This window comes from Marmota monax, unplaced genomic scaffold, assembly GCF_021218885.2.
Source record: "Marmota monax isolate L192 unplaced genomic scaffold, Marmota_monax_Labrador192_F-V1.1 WCK01_AAM20220418_F8-fsc00062, whole genome shotgun sequence".
NCBI classification, from domain to species: domain Eukaryota; kingdom Metazoa; phylum Chordata; class Mammalia; order Rodentia; family Sciuridae; genus Marmota; species Marmota monax.
The window spans coordinates 5476650-5500404 of record NW_026695221.1 but is presented as its reverse complement, the minus strand read 5'-3'; the positions used below and the strand labels follow the sequence as shown (position 1 = coordinate 5500404).

The 23755-nt window shown below is 34.0% G+C and overlaps 1 protein-coding gene across 8 annotated transcripts in view; it reads right to left on the bottom strand.

The window, feature by feature from the left end:
* Positions 1-447: 447 nt before the first annotated feature.
* Positions 448-23755, bottom strand: part of Zbtb44 (zinc finger and BTB domain containing 44) — a 71912-nt gene continuing 48604 nt past the window's right edge. For 5 of the 8 annotated variants that reach the window (XM_046432654.2, XM_046432655.2, XM_046432657.2 and 2 more), the window contains 4 exons: positions 13840-13924; positions 11031-11194; positions 9422-9722; positions 448-7299 (listed from right to left, as the gene is read on the bottom strand). In XM_046432654.2, the coding sequence (XP_046288610.1) occupies positions 7017-7299; positions 9422-9722; positions 11031-11194; positions 13840-13924 (833 nt within the window). In that variant the 3' untranslated portion in view covers positions 448-7016. The remainder of the gene's footprint in view (positions 7300-9421; positions 9723-11030; positions 11195-13839; positions 13925-23755) is intronic. The other 3 variants (XM_046432659.2, XM_058575292.1, XM_046432660.2) reach the window with 3 other exon arrangements.

Genomic DNA, 23755 nt, shown 5'->3' with positions numbered 1-23755 from the left:
GCTTTCCTTGCTATGTACCTATACATCCCTGTTTAACTTATCACTGAAATGACAATAGGTCTCTAGTCATTATTAAGTATGAAATATTTCAGAAAAACTCAGAGCAATGTCTATAAGAGGCAATCCATCATTCATTAAATAGCTTTTCACAGGAAGCCGGTTCAAAGCTCCAGGACCTGATGACTTCCTCTAACCAGTGTCCTTGATAGCCCCTCCCAATCTTGGGTTTGGTGTTGTGAAAAATCTGCACTTATAGCTCTTTTCTTACTTGACCAGGAAACTGATGCATATTGTCCAATATTCTCTATAGTCTACACACACACACACACACACACACACACTGGATATTAGGCAGTGAATATTGTTGATTTCCCTCATCCACTTGACCTTAAATAAAACTGCCAATTCTTCCTTCCAGCCAATAATAAATAACAACAGCAGGAAGTCTTATTCCATAAAGCATTAATAAGATATTTTAATGAGAAAAAAACAAAAACAAAAACAAATCTTACTCTCATATTTCTATGCAAAGACACTCAAAACTGTTTTTTTCCCTGTCCATCCTTTCTAACTGCAACTTTGTTTGTGACCATGTAATAAAGGCCAGTTTGAAGATTTTTTTTTTTTTTAAGTTTAAACCTTTTTAAAAAAAGATTAAACAATCAGGCTAGCAAAAAGGTACTCAATACATACTTTCCTTATATCAAACAAGCTAATATTTCAGTACAATATAACTATACAGGATATATACAATACACATATGTTCACAAAGCAAACACTATAGGCTCAGAACAGATTTGAAAAACCATGATATTCACATTGATTACAATAACTCTAAAAATGATTGTAACGTTTAAACGGCACTTAGTTTACAAAAGTCACAAAAAAATATATATATATATATATATGTAGTCACCAAGAACTATGGTTCCTGTAAAATACTAATAGCCGGATACTAGTATATAAAATGTGAAGCTCTGACATTGTATACATTTTTAGGAAATGAAATAAAATCCAAAACCATTTTTGTTATTGTCAAAAGTCAAACATGCCAAGTAACTTAGCTATGGCCACTGTCACCAAGTAAAGCCATACTTGAATGAGATGACAACTGGATACAAGCTGGTGAATCAAGGACTGGCACAGTTGAAGAGTTGTACTGGTCCTAGGAGAGGAGTGGAGGACATAAAGACACCATCTATGTAATTAACTCACATTTTCTCCCCAGCATTACCCTTCCTTGAGGGTTTCACAAGATGCCAGTGCCCCCAAAAGAATCATGTTATAGACAGCAGGGTAAAAAGTTTCCCCAAGACTTCCTTGCTGCTGAGTTATAGACAAATATTAAAGCATGCATCAGTTACACAGAGCAGTCACCCTCTGGAAGACTGTGATACAGTCTCTTCCTAGGCTGCTTGCATTAGAAAGGACTCCAGTTTTTAAATGAAGCCAGGTTTATTTGTTGGCCCTGTAATATATTGAGCTACTATAGCAGCAAATATGAAATCACACAAATAAAAACACAGTTTTATTTAAAAATCCATTTCTGTAACAGCAAAGCAACTTCCCCCCTTTAAATCTGTCCCCCTTATGAATTTCTTTTGTCACTGACTCCTGGCCTGTTACCACAAACTTTCTCTTATGCTGCTCTGAAAAAAGACACTTCCTAATCCTGGAAAAGCTTAAATTTACTCTTAAAAAGGGGAATACTAGAATTTTAAAGTAAAAAAAAAAAAAAAAAGTCTGTTCTAAAAGTATCTTTCACAAATATATATATTTAAATATTAAAATAGGCTACCTAGGATTTTTATAAAATGGCTTTTGAAAAGACAGTAGTGGCACAAAGAAGCCATATACTATCCTCCAAGTCAGACATAAGGTGCCACAAGGGTGCCCTACAAAGAGGCAGGCAATCTCTATCTGATGCCACACGAGGCACCAGTAACAACAGAAAAGTTATATATTATTGGGAACTTGAATCAAAATCAAATTTTACTCTACCAGGGGTGGTTGTTTTCCTAAAATATATCTTGAAGTAGAAGAATTAGAAGCCATCACTTGGTACAAGGAAGATAATGAATAGGTTAATGATCTTACTCCTTCCAAATACCTGATGTCATTCATTTCAGGTACTTGAAAGATGAAAAGTAGTGCAACTTTCAAAAATTTAGTGGACTACTCTCAGTATGAGAGACTTTACATAGCATCTGTCAACTTGAAAATTAAATTGATACTTCAAACAAAAAGAAATCTAGAGAACACACTCATAACATAATCATAGGAAAGGTTCCCTCTGGAAAGCAGGTATTTCTAAGATCTGCACAAGTCAATAATATCAAGGACTCGACATGTATCTGGAGATGACAGGCTTCTCTTGGAGTAGGAAAGATTTGTCCTTTTGCAGGTGATGGACTTTCATAACCTAAGCTTTCATTTATAAGATGATTTTCAACATGTTTTACTGAATAAAATCTGGGTATGATTAGGCTAGTATTTGGAAAACAAGAACAGTTTAATAAAAGTCATGACACTAGCTCCTCAAATAATTAAGCAGCAACTGTATCAAATCATCACAGCTGAGCCCAAGGCTTTCAGCCTGATCAACAAACTTAGTCCATTTAAGAGAGAAAGGAAATAAAGAATTTGATTTTATAAACCAGGCACTTTTAAACTAAAATAAAAAAATTTAAAGTTTTTATTTTTTTAAAAAAGTTTTTGTTTTCAATTCATGGTTTGAACTCTTTAAGTTCTTTGTAAACTACTATGTACACAGGAACCTTGGTATTAGCTGGAATTGGTCTGGGTCCTGTAGAGAGGGAGCTCAAAGTAGCACAAACACTTTAAAGCAGTCTCATTTTTTCAGATACTGCCAAACACAGATTCCAATAACATTGTCTGAAATCATTGCAGAGACTATTTTTAAAAACACAGAACTAATTTTCTATGATAAAAATAAGACCATGATTCTTGATGTAATTGGTATTGTCTTCATTCCCTACCTGACGTAGGGTTTAATTCCCCATAAATACAATAACAAGAATCTCAACATATCTGTAATCTAAGGTCAATAAAGCATTCCTTAGCCAAAGCTGAGGACTGGTTCAATTTCAATTCATTGTTTTATCGTTTTTGGCTAATTTGTCTTGCTGAGGACTTTTCAAATAAAAACACCCTATATCATCACATTCTATCAAGAAAAAAATGACACAAAGATAAAAATGGGTATAAACAAAATACAACTTAAATTTGACAATCTTAAGCCCAAGAATATGCTTATCTATAAATATTCCTCAGACATGTTCATAACAGCTTCACTGTTTTGTACTGCTTCAGAAAAGAAAATCTGGTTTCTACATAGTCTCTTCCCAATAACTTTTAAAATCTAAATATATTATAAATAAGGCATCTTATGTCAATAATTTACAGCAAAAACCACATTTATTTCCTTTTAGCAAGTTGGGGTTTGTTCCTTCCAAATGTGAACTTTATTTCAAACTCCTTTCAGTTAAAAATATAAAAATTTTTAGGATTGTTCATTCATCAGGTGATAGTAATTTTCTCTCTGTGGTATACTAGTATAGAATTGCCATTACATCATATCGTAATGTATTTTTCAGGGACTATAAAACTAAAAAATAGTCTAAAACACAATTTGAGAATCTTCTAAGTAAAAGTCACTAAATTAGATAACTGGCCTCTATTTAGACTAAGATAAGAGAATAAAATAAGGAGAGAGAAAAGACTGAAATATTTAATATAGCTTCTAAAGGTTCTCAGGGAACCATGTGTAGACTGGGAGAGTCTGGCTCAGTAGTAAGAGGGTAACTGTGTTACCACTGATTTAAATACAACAGATATGTGGACTAGCTCATTCCATTTGGTAAAATATTTTAACAAAATGAAAGGTTTTGTTTTTTTTTTTTTTTGGTTTGTTTTTAAAACCAAAGGGCATGTGTTATAACATGAAACCTAATTACTGTAAACCAGAATGGTTGTTGAATGAAAAAAAAAAAAAAAAAGAATGAATGAGGTTAAACATTTTAGTATATGTTTTTTTTCAGTGAAATTGCAAATTTTAAGAAAAATCCATGTTAAAAATTGTGGATGTTAACTTCCATCTGTACCCATTTGTAGAAAATTTAAAAATGCAAAAATAAAAACAAAAACAAAACAAACCCCCAAATCTGTATAAGTTGTTTCTGAATTAGAATTTCTGACATGCTAGATGTTGACTATTACCTTCAGAAATGAGAAGAATGAATGTAGGAGCTACTATATCCTTTATCATGAATATCTTTCTTTACTTCTAAGTGTATCACATCTATTTGGTAGTTAAAAAATTGAAAATAAAAGCTTATCTTGTATAAAATGCTTGGTTTTAAAAAGGCAAATTATCTTGCACTCTAAAATTTAAGCCCTTAAATATCACAAAGTTACCCTCTTTAGCCTTGAGAAAGACACCTATGCTTACATATTCTAAACTATAATATTTTATGTTTTGTTATGCTGGTAATTTCTATGGATGAGACAATATAACTGGCTTTCATCTCTTTGCAATAGTTTCCATAAGTTCTCATAAAAACTGTATATTCAGACATTCCTCTCTTAAAATAAATTTTAAATAAATCTAAATACTACTACATATATAATCATCCTTTGCAGCTCTGTTTTCTAAAACAGATTCATAAATGAAACATTCTTAAACCATGTATCAAGAAAAAAGTAGAGCCTTACTGAAGTAGAAAAAGACCTTTGTTATCACTTTGTTAAATAATAAGCAGTTACCTGTATTGGTAAGATTTGGGCAATAAATAATTAACCAGATGTTTTCACACAGTATATTCAAATTTCAGTAAAACTTTGAAATATATACTATTTGTAATGAGACAATGAAAATTTAAAATTTCCATCTGGGAAAGAATCCTTAGTAATGATAATTCTTTACTGTGAGCACAGTAAGAATACCTTGGAGGGCTGGGGCTCTAGCTCAGTGGTAGCGCATCTGCCTGGCATGTGTGAGGTGCTGGATTTGAGTCTCAGCACTGCATATAAACAAATAAAGGTCTATCAACAACAACAACAACAACAAAACACAAACAAACCCAAAAAGAATACCTTGGAGCTCCCAGTTTGGCGCAGGGCTCTTTTATGTAGGATTTTCAGGATAGGGGATGTGCTACAATATTTTCAATCAATAAATCGACAAATTTCTTAATTCTTACTTCCCTCCTTTTCTTTTTATTATGATTCCTGGTCATAATTTTACTTATGTAGGATTCTGAGATTAATTTTAAGATTATTTATTGGCAGGCAGTTTTCAATGACATTAAAAGCTGTTGACCTTTCTAGTTGAGACACAGCACTATCATATAAGTATCACAGTCTGTGTGGAAAGTAATTCAGATCTATCAGAGTAGAAACATAAATGGTGGAAGCCCATTATAACCTATATATGCTGATTTCATGAAGGTGATACACCTGTGTTTGTGTGCAAATGGGTAAAAGCCAGGTTCATAAGTAAGGTAGAAAACTAGAAATGAGGGCTAGAGGGTTCAGCTCAGTGGTAGAGCATGTGCTTAGCATTCAATCACCAGTACTCTGCACCCTCCAAAAAAAACCCCAAACCCCCCAAAGTCCTGACTGTAATTTGTTTCTTTTTTCCTAATTCAACCAGGTGCTTTCATATTAAACTTTGGACATTTTACATATAGAAAAAAAGCTACACAAAAGTTCTTTAGGCATGGACCCATTTCAGATCAGTCAGAGATACTTTAATGGCATCAGATGAAAAGTATACCTCAGCCTAGAGCATTATATAAATTTCACTTTTTAGCAGCAAAAAAGATGATATTCATTATTTAGGGTTTTTAGTTTTTTGTTAAGATTTAATCCCCCTCTCCCCAATTTATGAGTCATACGTCATTATTTTATAGCCTCTTCTCATCTTTTACATTATTGCTTACATTGTGTAAAAACTATAATAATTGCTCTTAATAAACTTGGCAATGTCTAAAAATATTGGAACAAGTAGCATATATCACTTTCATATAGGGCTTTGTAAACACTCTTAGTTGGGTTAAGAACGTAGCCTCAACACAGAATTCTTTATTTTGTCCAAAACAGCACAGTAAAAACATCCCCACCAATACATAAACCTATATATAAAACATAGAATATCTTCAATATTTTTCCTTTATATGGTAGCATACCAGTATATGCAAGAGAAAGTATTGATGATGGGGCAAAGGGAAAATTGATTGGGGCAATGACCTAGTTAGCAGTGCATTAACATTCGAAAACCAGGTAAACATCAATTTTAGTTAGAAAAGCAGTATTAAAATAGTTTCTATGAAGCAGGGATTTACATGCTTCATTCTACATTCCTGATAGCCTGACTTTTCTTAATCATGGTTCTTTACCTTTGGAGTGGTACTATAAAGGTACAGAGAATGCCTACCTAATACCAAATTTTCACCATGAAAAATCATAATAGAAATGACAAAGCTTAAAAAAAAAGTATGCTGGATTTCAAAAGTATTTACCTTAATAATTTTTAAGAAGGCTTACCATAAATATTTCCAAAACAATAGGCTTTACAACTTCCTGTGTATAGGAGCAAACATCTACTTGAGCCATTTGTCAAATTCTGTTTAATAATTACTCAAGTACCCTTTCATCTCAGAAGGATCAACAGTCATCTGATTTCTTCTTTACCTAATGATCCGTTGTCAGCCTACTTTTAACAATGGAAGAAAAAACTGGTATATAGTTTAAGTCAACTGGTTTTCCTTAAGTATCATAGTTCCTATTATGTTTCCACATCATGTTGCTGTGTACTTACAGAAGCAATCTTTCTCTTAGTTATGAAAAATAAAACATTAGTCAAAGGGCTTACAAAGTGAAAAGGGAAGTTCTTTCCCAAACCCTTTCTTGTTTAAAAAATTAAATTAACTTTAAATGTACAAGACCAAGCACAGGCACTTTCCAAAAACCAAAAATGAAGCCAAATCACAAAATTACTCAATAGTTATAGAAGACAGCTCTGATTTTGGGGGGTCATCTCTGGTAGCCTCAGTACAAGCACTGGTCTTTGGCTGCTCTGGCATTTCTTCCTCTTTTTCTGCCAGCCCACCAAGAGACCCCAAGGGAAAAGTGCTTTCACAATTCTGGGTCGAGGAGACCTGTGAAATTACAGGCATTTGAACAGAGGAGTTGCTTTCAAAACCGTGTTCTCCAAGATCATACTGAACAAGGGTCTCTTCTTGCTCCTGGTTTAAGTAGTCCGGTACTAGGAAATCACTAGATAAGAGGCAAAGGATGAAATACAGAGTTAATTTTCAAACCAGTAATAGATAAGCTACAATTAAAGGATGTAATATGTAAAACAAGATAGGGACTTTTCATTTCACTAATTCTTCAATGAAGGTTAAATCTCAGGAACTCTCAACTTATAAATTTTCCTGAATATGAACCAAGGTCATCAGTAGAACCAAAGTGCATCAACTCTCCCTACCAACAATATATAAGATTAATGATACTTCAGTGACCCTTTGGACACCTAACACAGCCTTTCTTGTTCTATGTAGAGGAGTGTCTGTATAACAACAAATATAAGTACCTCCTTCTAGAGAAGACCTTAGCTTAAGCAAAGATTATTTGAGTAACTTAAATGCTTAACTTTTCTTGGATTACACTGAGAAGTATATAAAACCATCCTTGTATTGCTAACTGGATACAAGTTAGTTAATAAACTAAGTTCTTATGCATAAGTGACCTTACACATAATCTACTATATAGAGAAACAATTTATCTTGCTATTAGATTTGAAAATGGTAACAAATTACTGTGGAATCAGAATTTGGAAATAAATACCTGTGACTGGTTACAGGTCAGTCCCCAAAAGTTATTTAATTATTAATTTCCACAGGAAATATATACAGTAAAGTATAATGAAATTTAATCAAAAGTATAAATTTTCCCCAGAAGAGACAAAAGATTTTAAAATTTCTTTATACTTTTCTGTATTTTCTATTATACTCACTTTTTGGTAGTTAAAGAATAAACACTGTGAAGTAATTATTATCTTAGATGCTATATGTAACTCTTCATTATTGAAACTAAAAAAGTTCAATATACCAGGACTGTCAATAAGTAATACTTTTGATATGGCCATTTTATAATCTCATTGTTCAATATTAGTAGCAAAATAAAAATCTGGTCATTTTCAAAGCAATTTCAAATGTTCTGTATTTTAGTTTCTAAAATGTCTTCAGGATTAGACAAGATGAGTGGAGGACACAGGGGAGATACAAACAGAGGAGTGGTTAGCTCCAACACTATTTTATTTCAGAATGACTGTTTAATATGGTATGTGTAATATAGGTTGTGATATGACAATCACATTTAGAATTAGAAATGATTAAACAAAATCAGTATCTAGTTTGAAGGGGAAAAACAAAATCTATGCAGAAATAGTTTGGAATCTATTGAAAAATAAGGTTTTAAAAACAAGTAATTTTAAATAGATTTATATGAGAAACTAAGGATTCCTACAGAGGTACAATTCTTATAAAGTATTAAAAAAACACACAAATAGAATTTTATTTCTAGAGAAGGCTTTAGAAACCATTCTGTTTACAGCTTACATTTTATCTTTTGCTAAGTTTCAAGTTCTTCATCTGTAAAGTGACATGCTCAATCAACACAATTAGTGGCAGAGCTAGGACTAGAACCTGATTTCCTTGGATACCCTATAAATCAAAAAGGTCACTCTATTATAAATTATTATTATTAAAAGCTGGAGCTCTAAACTGAAAGAAAATAAGAGAGACTTCATTGGATCTAAACAATCATATCCATTATAATTGCCATCAAAGTTTCCTTCTTATTGGTAAATGAACATTCCTTTACTTAGGATTAAAAAAAGGGAAGTGGGTAAGAATTTTACTACTATCCAGAGTCTGAAGTAATGTAATATTACTAAGTATCACCTGACATGGTATATTTTCTAAGATCTATTCCAGATCCACTACAAAAGTACTTTAATTTCATACTTAAAAAAAAAAAAAAAAATCAAGAGGATAAGTAATCTACATCTGTAGGAATATATAAGTGTGTTTGTGTGTGTTTGTGTGTGTGTGTGTGTGTGTGTATATATATATATATATAAAAATATAACTTTTATTGTTTAGGAATATACTTATAATACCAACTATAAAATATTAATAATTTTATATATTTAGGAGATCCAGCAAAAATTTTATCAGATCAGGAGATCAAAGTATGGATCCTGGGAATTTAAAATGAATGTGACTGATTAGTTGGCAACCTGATTTAAAATAACACAACAGGCTGCCCTAAAAGCAGGAAAAGAGAGTTTAGAAAGCAGTTTTCCTGGTTGGATTTTCGTTGTGCACCTCACCTGCTCTGGAAGTAGTTTGCTAGCTCTGATGCTTCATGGTTCAGACTCCTCAGGTGCACGATTAAATTTCCAGAGTTGGTGAACATGGCGCCACATGTTTTGCACTCGTAAATCCGAGGCTTGCGGATAATGTGCCGGGAAACCCTCATATGGTGTTTATATTCCCCGAAGGAAGTGAAAGTAGCACTACATATCTGGCACCGGAAACAGCGTTTACCTTCATGCTTTAGGCGATGCATCTTTAGCGAGTAAGCCCTGGTGAACTTTTTCCCACAGCGGTCACACTGAAATGGTTTAATTCCTAGAAAATAAAGCAAATCAAAATAACATCTGAGAACAAAATGAACTGAAAAGGTCAAATACCTCACAAATTTCTGAACTATAATTTTGTAGATATAATTTAAATTAAAGACAAATGTTATTAGAAAAAAAACATTCTAATTCAGTTATGCAGAAAAGGTGCAGAGTATTTGAAGTCATTAGTGCTTAAAAATAAGAATGGAAGAGGGCAAATTAGGTAATGTATACTGAAATTGATCTCTGAATAATCTTCTAAATCATTTCATTTACAGACCTCAAAACACATTTTAACTACTTAGAATTTAGATAGAACCAAATTTTCCACCAAAGAACATATTCATTTCACTAAAGAGACTTAAACTGAAAATGTCCCCCCGCATCTCAGACAGAAATGAGAAGAAAAAAGGAAAATTCTAGCATTACTGTATGTCATGATCACAACAGAACCATCATTTGATGAAATGGCTTTTTGAGTATTTATTATGCTATTGATAAAAAATGTTGAATTATAAAAGATTGTTTCCTTAAATTCATTATCACAGTTTTATGGAGAAAGAAAAACAAACTAAAACATCTTATAAAACACAATCATGGATTTAACAATGTCTCAGAGAACTGGCATTAGGATAGGAACTTTTAAGATCTATCTACAGAATGAGAAGTGAGGTACTAACATAGCTGAAAACAGCAGCAAAAATCTCTTGTCCATCAGAGGGCAGTGTTTTACCCATAAGAATCCTGGTAAATTTATGTGGTCACAAAACTTCATCAAAACCGGATCTACCATTTACCTAAAATCTTATACTATAAAAATATAGCTATACTAATCAGAGCAGAGAGATGAGGATTACATAACAAAATTATATTAATAATTAAATATTAAATCTTTTGAAGCATTTTTTTGTATTTTCAAATTTACAGTAGTTAACCTAAGAATGATAAAAAAATACATATACACTCTTATAAACCCATTTGCTTTGCCATCTGTGCAATTCTCTATCTTACATATGTAAACATACCAAATAGACCCAATATTTTTTATTATTTTCCCCAGTATCTTTTAATATACATATTACACACTGAATATTGAATCAGAATATGTAATACCTGTCAGAAATGCATTAGACAAATAGTTTCCTGACAATGCACCATTTCAGCAATGAATCTAAGCTAATCTGTTCTCATTTGACTTCCAGAGTTTTTCCCTTTTTTCTTTACTCAAAAGCACCTGTTTTCTATTTTAATTAGGATTCAAAAATAAAATGTTTTAGAACACTCACTCATGAACCAACAGGGAAAATGGCATTACCTGAGTGGATGAGCATGTGCTGTTTTAGGTTCTGAATACGGGTGAATCGCACCCCACAGGTTGGACATTGAAAAGGTCTGTCTGGACCATTTGGACTTGGTCGTTCTGTACTGCTGGTGGAAGGAGCAATGTAGAGTTGGTAGGGATATTGAACACTTTCCAATCTAAAAAAATAAACCGAAAAAGGCAACCAGGCTCTGATTTTTAAGTTGAAAAAACATTTCTGCAGGTCAACTTTAAAAGAACAAAAGAAGAAACACTTAAAGACTTCTTAGAAAACAGTTTGACTGTTAGGAGTTTCACCTAGAACAATATGAAAAACAATGTTACCAGAATATGTAGCATCTTAAATTGAGCATGGACATATAACTACAAAACCTATCATAGACTATTTTATCTTAGATATCATTAATCTCTCTAGTCCCCTTTTGCTACTACTTTAATTTAGGCTTCCTCCATACAAACTTGAATTAATAACTTTGTTTAGCACCACACTCCCTTCTCATGGAATCACAGAACTCTGACTAAGTCAGTCTTCCTTTAAAAGCCTGCAAAAACTTATCTTCACAATACAGTCTCAACCCCTTTAAAAAGCATACAATACTCCTTATATCTGATTTCTGTCTACCTTTTCAGCCTCATTTCTTGTCATACTCTCTAAATATATCCTATACCAAATGATCCCTCCACTGTTCCATAATCTCTGCCAATTCTGTGCTTTTAGACATTTAATCCCTTCTCTAACCTTATTTGTCTAGATACTGCCTAATCATTTTATAAAATGTAGCTGAGGGGGCTGGGGCTGCAGCTCAGTGGCAGAGTGATTGCTTAGCACGTGTGAGGCGCTGGGTTCAATCCTCAGCACCACATAAAAACAAATAAAATAAAAAATGCTATCCATCTACAACTATAAAAGTAAAAATAAATAAATAAATAAAATGTTGCTGAGCTGTCACATCCTCTTCCTTGAAGCTTTCTTTATCAGTAGCTTAGCTGGATATCATCCTAGGCAAAGCAACCCAACTCTCTGCAGATGATTTAATGATGACTTGTTTACTTGTCTATCCTTCAACCTCTCTTTTTCTCTGAAAATGGATGGAGCTCCTTGAGGGAAATGGCTATGCATTTCAACTCCATATGCCTATCATTCAGTACCATATTTAATAAACAACAGAAGAACTGAGTAATATTTGAAATTACGGAATCTGGGCATACTTCTGCTTACTTATCTTTTTATTACTTCATGCAAATGATTCTGGTTGATAATCTCAGCCGGATTTAGCTATCCAAGAACAATAATCCTTACTGGGTTCTTTGAATCCTTTGAATTTTTCATCAAATATAATTTTTAAGATTGTCCTGAAATCTCTATGAGGAGGAATTTAATCATTCAGTGGGGTATATATATTCAGTGGTGAGAGGCAAACAATAATCAAGAAAATGATCAAAGCAGAGAATAAAAGTATGAAGATCTAATAGTGATGGGGTGCTGGTTTAGACTGTTTATCAGGAAAGGCCTCTTTGATAACCAACACTGAGACAGTGATCTGAAGGCCCAGAAGGAGCCAACAACATGAATAGAAATAGAAAAGAAAGCATTTCAGGTAAAGGACATAGAGAGGCAAAAATGCCCAGAGGCAGGAAGGAACAAATATGAGGTATTTCAAGAACTGAAAGGGCAATGTGGCTAGAATGTAGTATACAAGAGGGAGAATGATTTCATTGGAGCAGGCAAAAGCTGTATCACACAGTTGTTTTAAAAGGCATAGTGGGCTGTAGAGTACAGCTCAGTTACGGAAAGCTTGCTCAGCAAGTGCAAGGCCCTAGGTTCCCTTCTAGTACCACAAAACAACAAAATACAAAAATGAGCAAGCAATTTTAGGTTTTAAATATGAATGAAGAATAGCAAGTATCCACAGCTTGCAACACAACCTAATCTGATTAAAAAAAAAAAAAGATGATGATGATTTTGGCTACCACATGGAAAATAAAGTTGTGGAATAATGAAATCAGGGGCAAGTTTGAAAGCTACTGTAGCAGATGAGGCAGAAGATGGTGATGACTTAAACTAGGGTGGTTATGGCATAGAGAGGAAAAATAGACTGGGGCTTGGGGATATATTTTGGAGGTACAGTTGACAGAATGTAAGGATTAAGTATAAGAGAGAAAGTGGAGAGGGAAGCAAAAATCATGAGTAATTTTGAGATTGTGTTTAAAAAAATGGGGGATAAAAATGAAAGAAAGAAGAAAGAGGACTTAGATAGGAAGTAGAAATCAATAGTTCTGTCTTGGTGTTATGTATGAAATCCCCCTTATATGTCTATGTATAAGTAGGAAGGGTAAAGTGAAGACAGTGACTTGGGAACCAGGGTATACAGATCAGAACTGGTACCGTTTTTGTAGCAGGCCAGATAGTAAATATTTTGGCTTTGCATACCATATGATCTCTGTTCCAATCACTTAACTCTGCCACCCACCAATGATATATAAGAAATAATGTGGTTATATTCCTCTAATAGTTAATTTATAGAATAAAGATGGCAGGCTGGAACTGTCCTGTGGTACATAGTTTGCTAACCTCTGATATAGATGCTATTTAAAGCAATGGACTAGATAATTTTGGAAATGCCAGAAAAACAAAAATAAAAATCTATAACTTTTATAGGCAGTCTAATGTGATGATGCTACCTCATTACTCTGAAAAATATACACGAGGTCCTGATAAATTTCTTATACTCTTTTGAGATAAAACATTTAGAGTTGTAAGCACAACCCTTACAAGAAAACCACATATTACATTAGAACTAACCGATCATCATCATCCGCATGAGCATTAGTGCTAGAAGTGCTTTGAAGTGTAGGCAACCCCTCAGTAACGCCTTCATCTACTGAGCCTGTGAATAAAAGAATGAAAAGAGGACAGTTGTCAATACTTTGGTGCAAATAAGCCAATATATTACTTGCAAACCACTTATCCATGCCTCTGACGTGTATTTTCTAGTATTAATATGTTGAGTGATTAACCAAAAGCAGTAGTGTTCTATATTATATTTTTACTTTAATTAAATGTTTACATGATTTTAAAAGAAATATGTAAGACAAACTTTAGATTACTATTTAAATTCTTTAGAAAAATTTCAGAAAACAAGCAGAGTAATTTAAATGCAAAATAGAATTCACATAAAACTAAATGATATTTAACTATTATTTAAGGAAGCACTGGCAATTTTTATTTTATTGTTTTTGGTACCAAGGATTGAACTCAGGGACACTTGAACACTGAGCCACACATCCCCAATCCTATTTTTGTATTTTTTTTTGGAGACAGGATCTTACTGAGTTGCTTAGCACCTTGTTGTTGCTGAGGCAGGCTTTAAACTTTCAATCCTCCGGCCTCAGCCTACAGAGCTGCTGGGATTACAGGCGTGAGCAACTGTGCTTGGCTGCAATTTTTGTTTATTTTAATTTTTTAACCTTTAAAAAAATTTATTTGTTCTAATTAGTTATACATGACAGCAGATGCATTTTGATTCATAGTACACAAATGGAGCACAATTTTTCATTTTCTCTGGTTGTACATGTGCAATTTTTATTTTTAAAACTTATCAAATCTAATCACTCACTCTACAAATTTAAAATACAGGGGCTGGGGTTGTAGCTCAGTGGTAGAGCACTTGCCTAGCATCTGTGAAGCCCTGGGTTCAAGTCTCAGTACCACATATAAGTAAAATAAAAGTTCATTTACAACTAAAATAAATATATATTAAAAAATTTCAAATACAAAGCAAACACCTAGGAAACTCCACACAAGTCACAAGATAATACTGCTGGCATTCTAGATGTTCCCATTTATTCTTCCCTAACAACAAACCCTCCTTCACAAGCTTGTCTTATATGGTTATCATTTCCTCCTCCACTCCCTCCTTTAAAAAGTACTTTTATCTCAAATACATGCACCCATAAGTTAGGGATTAGTTCTTGCTGGAACACAGCAATGGGCAGTCTAGGGCTACTCTCACATTATGTATAGTGTAGCTGTGGTTGCAAAAAAAGACCCCAGAGCAGTTAAATCTTAACTATCTACTAGCTGGCCTTCAAAGAGGTTTGCCAACTCTTGCCATGAACAATATATTTCAGGGTTGCCTGGTTATAAAACTTGATATAATTATAAAATGAATCACACTGTATGTATTCTTATGGCTTGTTTCCTTCAACACTGTGGCCTCATTCATGTTGACAATTGAAGTTTATTTTCATCACTGCAGAATATTAAGAATTTCTCCATTTTACTTTTTTATTGTGGGAGGCACTGGGGATTGAACCCAGAGGTGCTTTATCACTGAACTATATCTACATCCCCCCTCTTTTTAAAGGTAGGGTTTCACACTAAGTTGCTTAGGACTTCACTAAGTTGTTGAGGCTGGTTCTGAACTTGTGATCCTCCTGCCTCAGTCTCTCAAGCCACTGGGATTACAGGTGTGAACTACCAGGCTTGACTCATCCATTTTGCCTTAAAAAAAAAAAAAAAAAAAGTATGTACATGTGTATATATATGTGTGTGTGTGTACATATACATATAGTCAATGGACCTTTATTTATATATGTGGTGCTGAGAATTGAACAAGTGCCTCACAAATGCTAGACAAACGCTCTGCCACTGAGCCACAACCCCAGTCTCTATTTTACTTTTGATGAAGTTTCAAGCTATTATGAACAATGCTGCTGTGACTATTCTTGTACTATTAATACATTTAACTTAAGTGCATGCTTTTTCTCTAGGGTATATACTTAGGAATGGGATTGCTAGGTTACCTTTATTAGAAAATGCTCTTTTTCAATGCTTTAAATTTATATTACTACCAGCATTTAATGACAGTTGTATTGCTCCACATTCACACCAACACTCAGTACTGTTGGATTTGAAAAATTTTGCAAATTTGGTGAATACTTACCACATATTTCATTGTTTTTCATTTTCTTTCTTACAAATGAAGCTGAGAAACATTTCATGTATTTACTGAAACTCTACCTTTGTGAAATGCCAGTCTTGCTACTGAGATGTCTTGCTTTCTTTTCTTTTTTTTTTTTTCATATTTTGGATACAAGACCTTTTGTCAGTAACAGACACTACAATATATTTCTTCATCAATGGCTTATCTTTTTATGGGTCTTCTGATGGCCAAAGATTTTAAATTTTAATTAAATTTATTAATCTTTTCCTTTATGGCTATGGTTTTTGGTCTTATTAAAAAATCTTTTCCTATCTCAAATTATCACAGAAGATTTATGTGTTGCGCTTTTGATATTTAGGCCTTTTAAAAAAAATCCATCTGGAGTTGATTTTGTAACCAAATGCATTTATTGAAAAGTCTCTTTCTCTTCTTTGCAGTGTCATCTCTGTAGTATATCAACCATACATAAGTACATCTGTCTGTTTTCAGGTTCTCTTTTAGTTCCATCTGCTGATCTGTCCTTGCATTAAAGCCCATCTTCAGTTATCAGAGCTTCATAATAAATCTTGATCTCAAGTACAGCGAGTCCTCTGAGTCCATTTGCTTCCTGAACATTTTGTTTTTGGACCTTTCATTTTAATATACATTTTAGAATCAGTTTGTTGAATACAAATGTTAATGGTCATTCCATTTCTCTCTTCTATTAGTTTGGAAATTATATAATATTTTCCTTTTTTTTTTTACTATTACCATAGAAATTATACACATTCTGGGTCAGGCCCTGGTTTCCTAAGTTGCAACCATAGTGCAAGAAAAAAAAAATAGGTATGTATTTATTGAAGTCTAAAGTTAATCAAAACCTTTACTTCTTCCTGATAATACAAGGATCTTGGTGGTTTTAACTATTTTCTACCTGTTCCCATTCTGCAATTTAATAATTATTGTCTGATATTTTAGGTGTTTGTTCTGATTAGGGCCCCACGAGGCATTATTGCTCTCTTATATGAGCAATGTTTACTTACATTTATTCACATATTCACCTCTTCCTTTTGCTCTTCACCTCTTATATGAGAAATTCTGTGTTCACTTTTACTTCTGTCTGTTGTCCATCTTTAAGAAGCTTCTTTAGTGATTAGCTGATAATTGTGTTTCTTTAAAAATGTCTTTCACTTTCATTCTTGAAAGATTTCACAGTGTGTAGAAATCTACATCAGCAGTTATTTTCTTTCGGAACACTTGAATATCATTGCACTGTTTTTTGATATTGAAAAGTCAGATATTCTTCTTTTCAAGGTAATTTGTCATTAAAAATTTTTTTCTGAAGAATTTTCTCTATGATGTCTCTAGTTTGTGTTTTCTTTTTATTATTCCTGATTTGTGATTTGCTGGCATTTGACTGACTGATATCTTTCATTAATTCTTGAAAATCCTCAGCCACTCTCTTTTCCTTTCAGGACTTTTATCAAATCTACATTTGCATCCTTCACACTTCTTCTCTTCTCCACTGTAATCTCTTCTATTGTGTCTCTCTGTGCAGCATTCAAATAATTTCTTCTAACTTATCCTCTGGTTCTGAATTATCTTTTGCTAAATCCCTTCTATTGCCAAAATGTTCACTGAGATTTTTATTTTGGTTATTTTTTCCTTTTCAATAAGTCCCTCCCCCCACTCAAATTTGCTATGTTAACTTTTTAGTTTACTGTTTTCTGCAATTATTAAGATTATTAATTTGTTAAACTGAATAAGTATATTTGTTTTATATGTCTGAAAACCATGCTAATTGAAAATGCCAATTTATTTTTGCTGTTTTAAAATTTCCCTGTTAGTGGTTCTCTATTTGCCTTGTTTCTTATGTGCCCCGGTTATTTTTGACAGTGGTTTCTACCCTTTATAATAATTTGTAGGGGATTGATTTGCTTCCAGAGAAGATTTATGTCTGCCTCTGCTAAGCTCCTGGGGAGCTTGACTTAAAAACAAGTCACTCCTTGAGACTCCTTGGCCTAGTCACAATAGGTATAACCAGGATGTAAATGTGCAAGTGGGCTAGTAGTGACCATAATTTCTCAGACATGTCTGCCACTGGCAAGGCAGTCTTCCTATAGTGCACCAGAGACTGAAGGATGGGGAGCAGGTCTAGTTTTAGTTAGTTAGTACCTTTGAGGTCCCTGCTTAATGTATGGTAGCAACTTTCAATCTTCACATGCTGTCTGGACTTTGGCTTTCATTCCCCTTATTCTCTGATGAATCTGCACCTGGCATTTGCTTGGCAAATGTTTGGCAAAGCATTAAACTTGTTTTAATGCTGATAATGTTATCTGTTTGGCTCAAGGTCCCCTCCCCCTCTAATTTAACCTGGCATCTTCTTGACCATCTTTCAGGTTTTCAAATACTTTTAGGGTGGTCTGTTTAAAAAAAAAAAAAAAATATATATATATATATATATCTCAACAATCTGTTGTTTGTACTAGGGACAGTGGATCCAAACGACCTACCCTCATCAGGTAATAAACTTTGTCAATTTCTTTACTATTTGCAATCAATTTCTTTACTGTCTGATTTGGTCATCAAATGGACAAATCTGAGCTTCCGAAAAGGTCTATTTTCTTAATTGTAAACAAATTTTGGTTACAATATTTTAATGGAAGTTAAAATGTACTAATTGTAACAGTTTGTATAATATTATATACATGTGAACATTTAATTAATATCATCTGTTAGCATACATAGGATAAAATTTACTCCTGATAAAAATTTACAATCCAATACTTCAGTTTTTCCTTTTGGAACACTTGAATTAGCTGGCATTATTTGGAAACAAGTACATTTTCTATTTAAGTAAGATTTAAAAAAAAAACACTAACCTAATCCCTCTTAAGGCATCCAAAATTACTTGATCATTTGTGCTGGAAAATTTGTTACAGGGCTACAATTTACCTTGCCTTTTTACATAATACGAAATATAATTTAGTTTTTGTTCTTGATGATTCATGGAAAACCATCAAGGTCACTAGTTATTATACTATGTTCTAATACACGGAAATACTCAGAGGCTTTTGAAAGCAGACAGGACTACTTGCTTCTACACTCATTCTGAACTGTATCCCGTTCTACCTTACTGGTGTGTTTAGCATTTCTGTGCATGCCTTTTACTTTTCCTCTTTCCCTTATTATCAAATAACATTTATGTTTGTCCCCTGTGTCTACTTATCCAACTTATCCCTGATCCTTCTGATTTGTTTTCATTCCAGATGGGTAGAGAACCAGATGCTGTCTTTTGTTGAAGAATGAACTGCTTACTTCTCAATCTTTCCATTCTCACTTTTTTTCCTTACATAAAACAAAGCAAACGAACAAAAAAGAGAACTAAACACTAACATTTCAATTTGTCTTAGGATAAAAACTAGAAAAGTCCCAATAGTTGAACTTTTGTCACCACGAACACAAAAACTTACTTTATATTTGGAACTTAATCAGAGTAAAGACAGTACAGAAGCTTACAGGAAATTGTAGGTATTGTAGTTTATGCCAAAATAAAACAACACCCACCTGGAGGTTGATAAGGGGAGGACAGGAAGACTCTTAATTGGCATTTTATTTCTTACTATCAGGCAGGTTACATTACTTCTAAGAGTGAGTGAAATCTTGGTGAGAGGGAAATAAAGACCACTCTGTTTTTGGATTGATTCTAGAATTGTCAAGGGTTTGTTTAAAAAGCGGGTCAAAAAAGAACTAAATGGGGGTATAAAATACATATAAAACAACAACAAAAAAATCCATTTCAACATGCTTAAAATGTCATCAAAACATTGGCTAATAGATCCCTAATTCAATGGATACTGGGGATGCAAAAATTAAAACAAAAACACTTTCCCCTTACCAAAAGCTAAAAACAAAAACAACATGAAGATACTCCAAGTTAAACTGAGTTAAAACACACGCTTTAGAGTCTACCCATACTGTGAAAGTTATAAAAAAGTGTTATGACTTATGCAACTATCAGAAAAAATAAAATTTTATCAAATCTTTTTCTTGAGATGCCAGTGACAACACAGTAAATTACATGAACTAGAATTTAACTTACACTGATTTAACTGCAGATGTTATTACTTTTCTGAGGTGACAGTGATGCTTCTTAAGTTATTAAAATAAAGTTTCTAGATGTGGGGGGGACGTGATATAGCTCAGTGGTAAAATGCTTGCCTACAATGCATGAGGGCCCTGGATTGAATACATAGCACTACAAAAAGAAAAAGTTTCCTTTCTTCAGGGACAGTGAGAAGGCTAAGAATTCTGAACGGACCCTTTCACCTTGTGAAACAGTAAAGCTGATTTATAATGACAATCAACTTGATATGACAATTTCTGTTGTATCAAACACACACTGCTGCTACCACTGTTTAGGTAGGTACTCAAGATGTTTAAACCCTCTGGTAATGAGAAATAATTATATTGGTTATCTCCTACTGAGCACTAACTATGTGCTAGGCACTGTTCTACATGTTTTCAATAATATCCTACTTGATACTTGAAAAAGAGAAAGTAGCTTCTCACATTCAGGACCTGGCCATTCACTCACTCAGGAGTTGGCCTGGAACTCAAAACTAGGCGATGTTGTTCTCCTGTTGGACATAAACAGTCTCATGGAACACCAATATCAGACTAGGTTACTCTGTGAGCCTTATTAAGCAAGAGCCCCCAAACCCCCAACATTACTGTTCAAACATAGGCAAAACCAAAATCACCATGCAATAACAAAAATACCAACATCCCCTCCTTACCAGCTTAGTCACTATTGAATGTTGTTGCACTTTAGTCTGCATTTCTAGGTAATATTTATTAAGACCTTGCTCATAGAATAATCCCTACTTTCTGATATAAGAAGTACTAAGAAAACCTGACTTCCTGAAATCCCTCCTAAAATCATCTAACACAAGCTCAAATCCTCTGCTATATCTTTTCTAATACCCTCTCACTGAGAAGCCCTAAAAATCCCATAGTGTACGATCTCCCTTGCAAATGACAATAAACTCAACTTGCTCAATTATAAGTGACTATTGGCTATAGGGCACTAACAGAAATGGAAGTCTCATCAAGATTCTGCTTAAATTCCTACTGCCTTGCACTAGGACTATTGATAACAGAATATAGATCTGAAATACCTTTTGAAGTGCAACCTGCCCTTGGCTAGAGGATAAATTCAAGCTGAACTCAGCTAAATATTTCAACGAAGTCCTTTACTGTTGAATTTATTTGGTTCTCCTAGAAATAAGGTCTTTGGGATTATTTTGGTTATTCAATCAGATTTGTTGTTCCTTGGTGTTAAGTGTTCCTATGCTGTATCTGCTGAGGAATAAACTATAACGGAGAGCATGAACATGGGCTTGATTAGAACCAGCCCTGCAGGCTGAATTAGATCTGTGACTATCAAAACCATTTCCAAATTTTAAAAAGTACTACAGTACTACATGGATGGACTGAAAAAAACATGGTAAGGACAGAAGCCAGTCAGAAAAGACTACCTACTGCATGATCGCATTTACATAAAGTATCTTGAATAGATAAATCTATTTACAATATATTAATGGCTACCTAGTGATGAGAGAGTGGGGCTGTGAGGGAATAAGAAGGCATTCTTTTTTTTTTTTTTTTTTAAAGAATTTTTTTTTTAATATTTATTTTTTAGTTTTTGGCGGACACAACATCTCTGTTTGTATGTGGTGCTGAGGATCGAACCTGGGCCGCACGCATGCGAGGCGAACATGCTACCGCTTGAGCCACATCCCCAGCTCAGAAGGCATTCTTAATGGGTACAAGGTTTCCTTTTAGGGTAATCAAAATATTATAAACTTATACTGTGGGATGGCTACACAATTCTCTGAACATATGAAACACCATTGTGCACTTTAAACAGGTAAAATTTTATGGCATGTTAGTTATACTTCAACAAAGATATTAAAAACCTTATAAGAAATTCTTCATTTTTATCTTTGTATTCCTAACAAATGCTTAACTAATAGTGTCACATGCCCAGAATCAGGAGGTTTTTGGTCTGGCTCCTGGTCCATGACAACTCTGAAACAAAGAGTCAAGCTCTGGAAAGAAAGTTACACAGAATTATTCTTATGAATTAATTGTTGTAGCTTTTATGGGTCATCTCAATCCAAAACTACATTTTCCCAGGCAAAATATCTGTTCCCTTCATGTTTTTTTCTCATGTAACAATAACTTGTACATTTATCTCTCAACTGATGCAATTTCACCAAAGATAATTTGAAATCATAAGGGGCCACTTTGGGGGAGCTTTTGATTAAGAACAAGATTATTTGTTAGAGATGCATTAATAGTATTCAAACATTAGAGTGGTAATTTTTAAGAGGAAGTATCAGGGACATTTCTAATATATGATCTTCCTGTTAATTCTGATTTTCTGGAAAAGACAGGAAAAATTTTGTCCTTGTCATGACAAGGCAAGGAACTGACCAAGTTGTTAACAATTGACTCAGCCATGGAACTTCAAGATGCTGGTTACTGGTTTCTTATTTCCCAACCTAAAAGCCATTCATCAGATCTTCCTTACTCCTCTATTATCCATTCCACTGGAAGATGTAAGTTTGTATTTTGAAGGATTCACCAGAAGAAACTATCTTAAAAAAAGGATGGCTTCCACCCAAGACAATGAAACTAGATTAATTTATTTGCTGATTTTTCAGTATTTCTGATCCTTTATTTTACTACTAGACCTGCCTATTACAGTTTAATATAAGCTTTCAGCACCATCTTTTTTTTTTTTGGTACCGGGAATTGAACTCAGGAGTACTTGACCTCTGAGCCACACCCTGAGCCCTATTTTGTATTTTATTTAGAGACTGGGTGTCATTCTTTTCTTAGTGCCTTCGTTGCTGAGGCTGGCTTTGAACTAATGAACCTCCTGCCTCAGCCTCCTGAGCTGCTGGGATTATAGGTGTGTGCCACTGGGCCCCGGCTATCCTATCATTTTTTTCTAAGATCTCCTTTTTTGTTTTTTTGGTACCCAGGATCAAACCCAGGATTGCTTTAACCACTGAGTCACATCCTTAGCCCTTTTTATTTTTCATTTTCGAGACAGGATCTTGCTAAGTTGCTTAGGGCCTCACTACCTGCTGAGGCTGGCTTTGAACTGTGATTTTCCTGCCTCAGCGTCCTGAGCCTCTGGGATTACAGGCATGTGCCACCACCGTGCCCAGCTTAAGATCTCCTTCTGTGACCAAGGAAAAACAAGACTGTTGTCCCCACCTCTACCCCCCATCACAATTACTGCTCTGAATTTTAACAGATCATTGGCTCTATTATCCCTCATCTGACCTGGCTGACAAAAATTTAATAGCTCTTCCTTAAACACCTCAGAAGGAGATTTCCTTTTATAGGTCCCTCTGGTATTTAAGTTTCCTTCATATCATTATCCTAACCCTCAGTCCTATAAAAATTGGACCTTGATCTCACATCATCAAAATGCTTCTGCTGAAGTCATTATAGTCCCGTCAGCACACATTATCCAAGGGACACTAACGGGGCTATCCAGAAACAGTTCTCCTCAGACACACTTCAATTTTCTCTGTGAGAACTAACTCTACTCAAGGTATCCATCCATCTTAGGGAACATAAAACTGGCTCACTCGTGTTGTAATAGATACTTATCCAAACACTCCCACCATCAGGATGTACTTATGTAGACACCTGGTTATATTTGTCTGAACACTAACTTATTCTATGTTCCTGGGTTATCGATGAAAGATT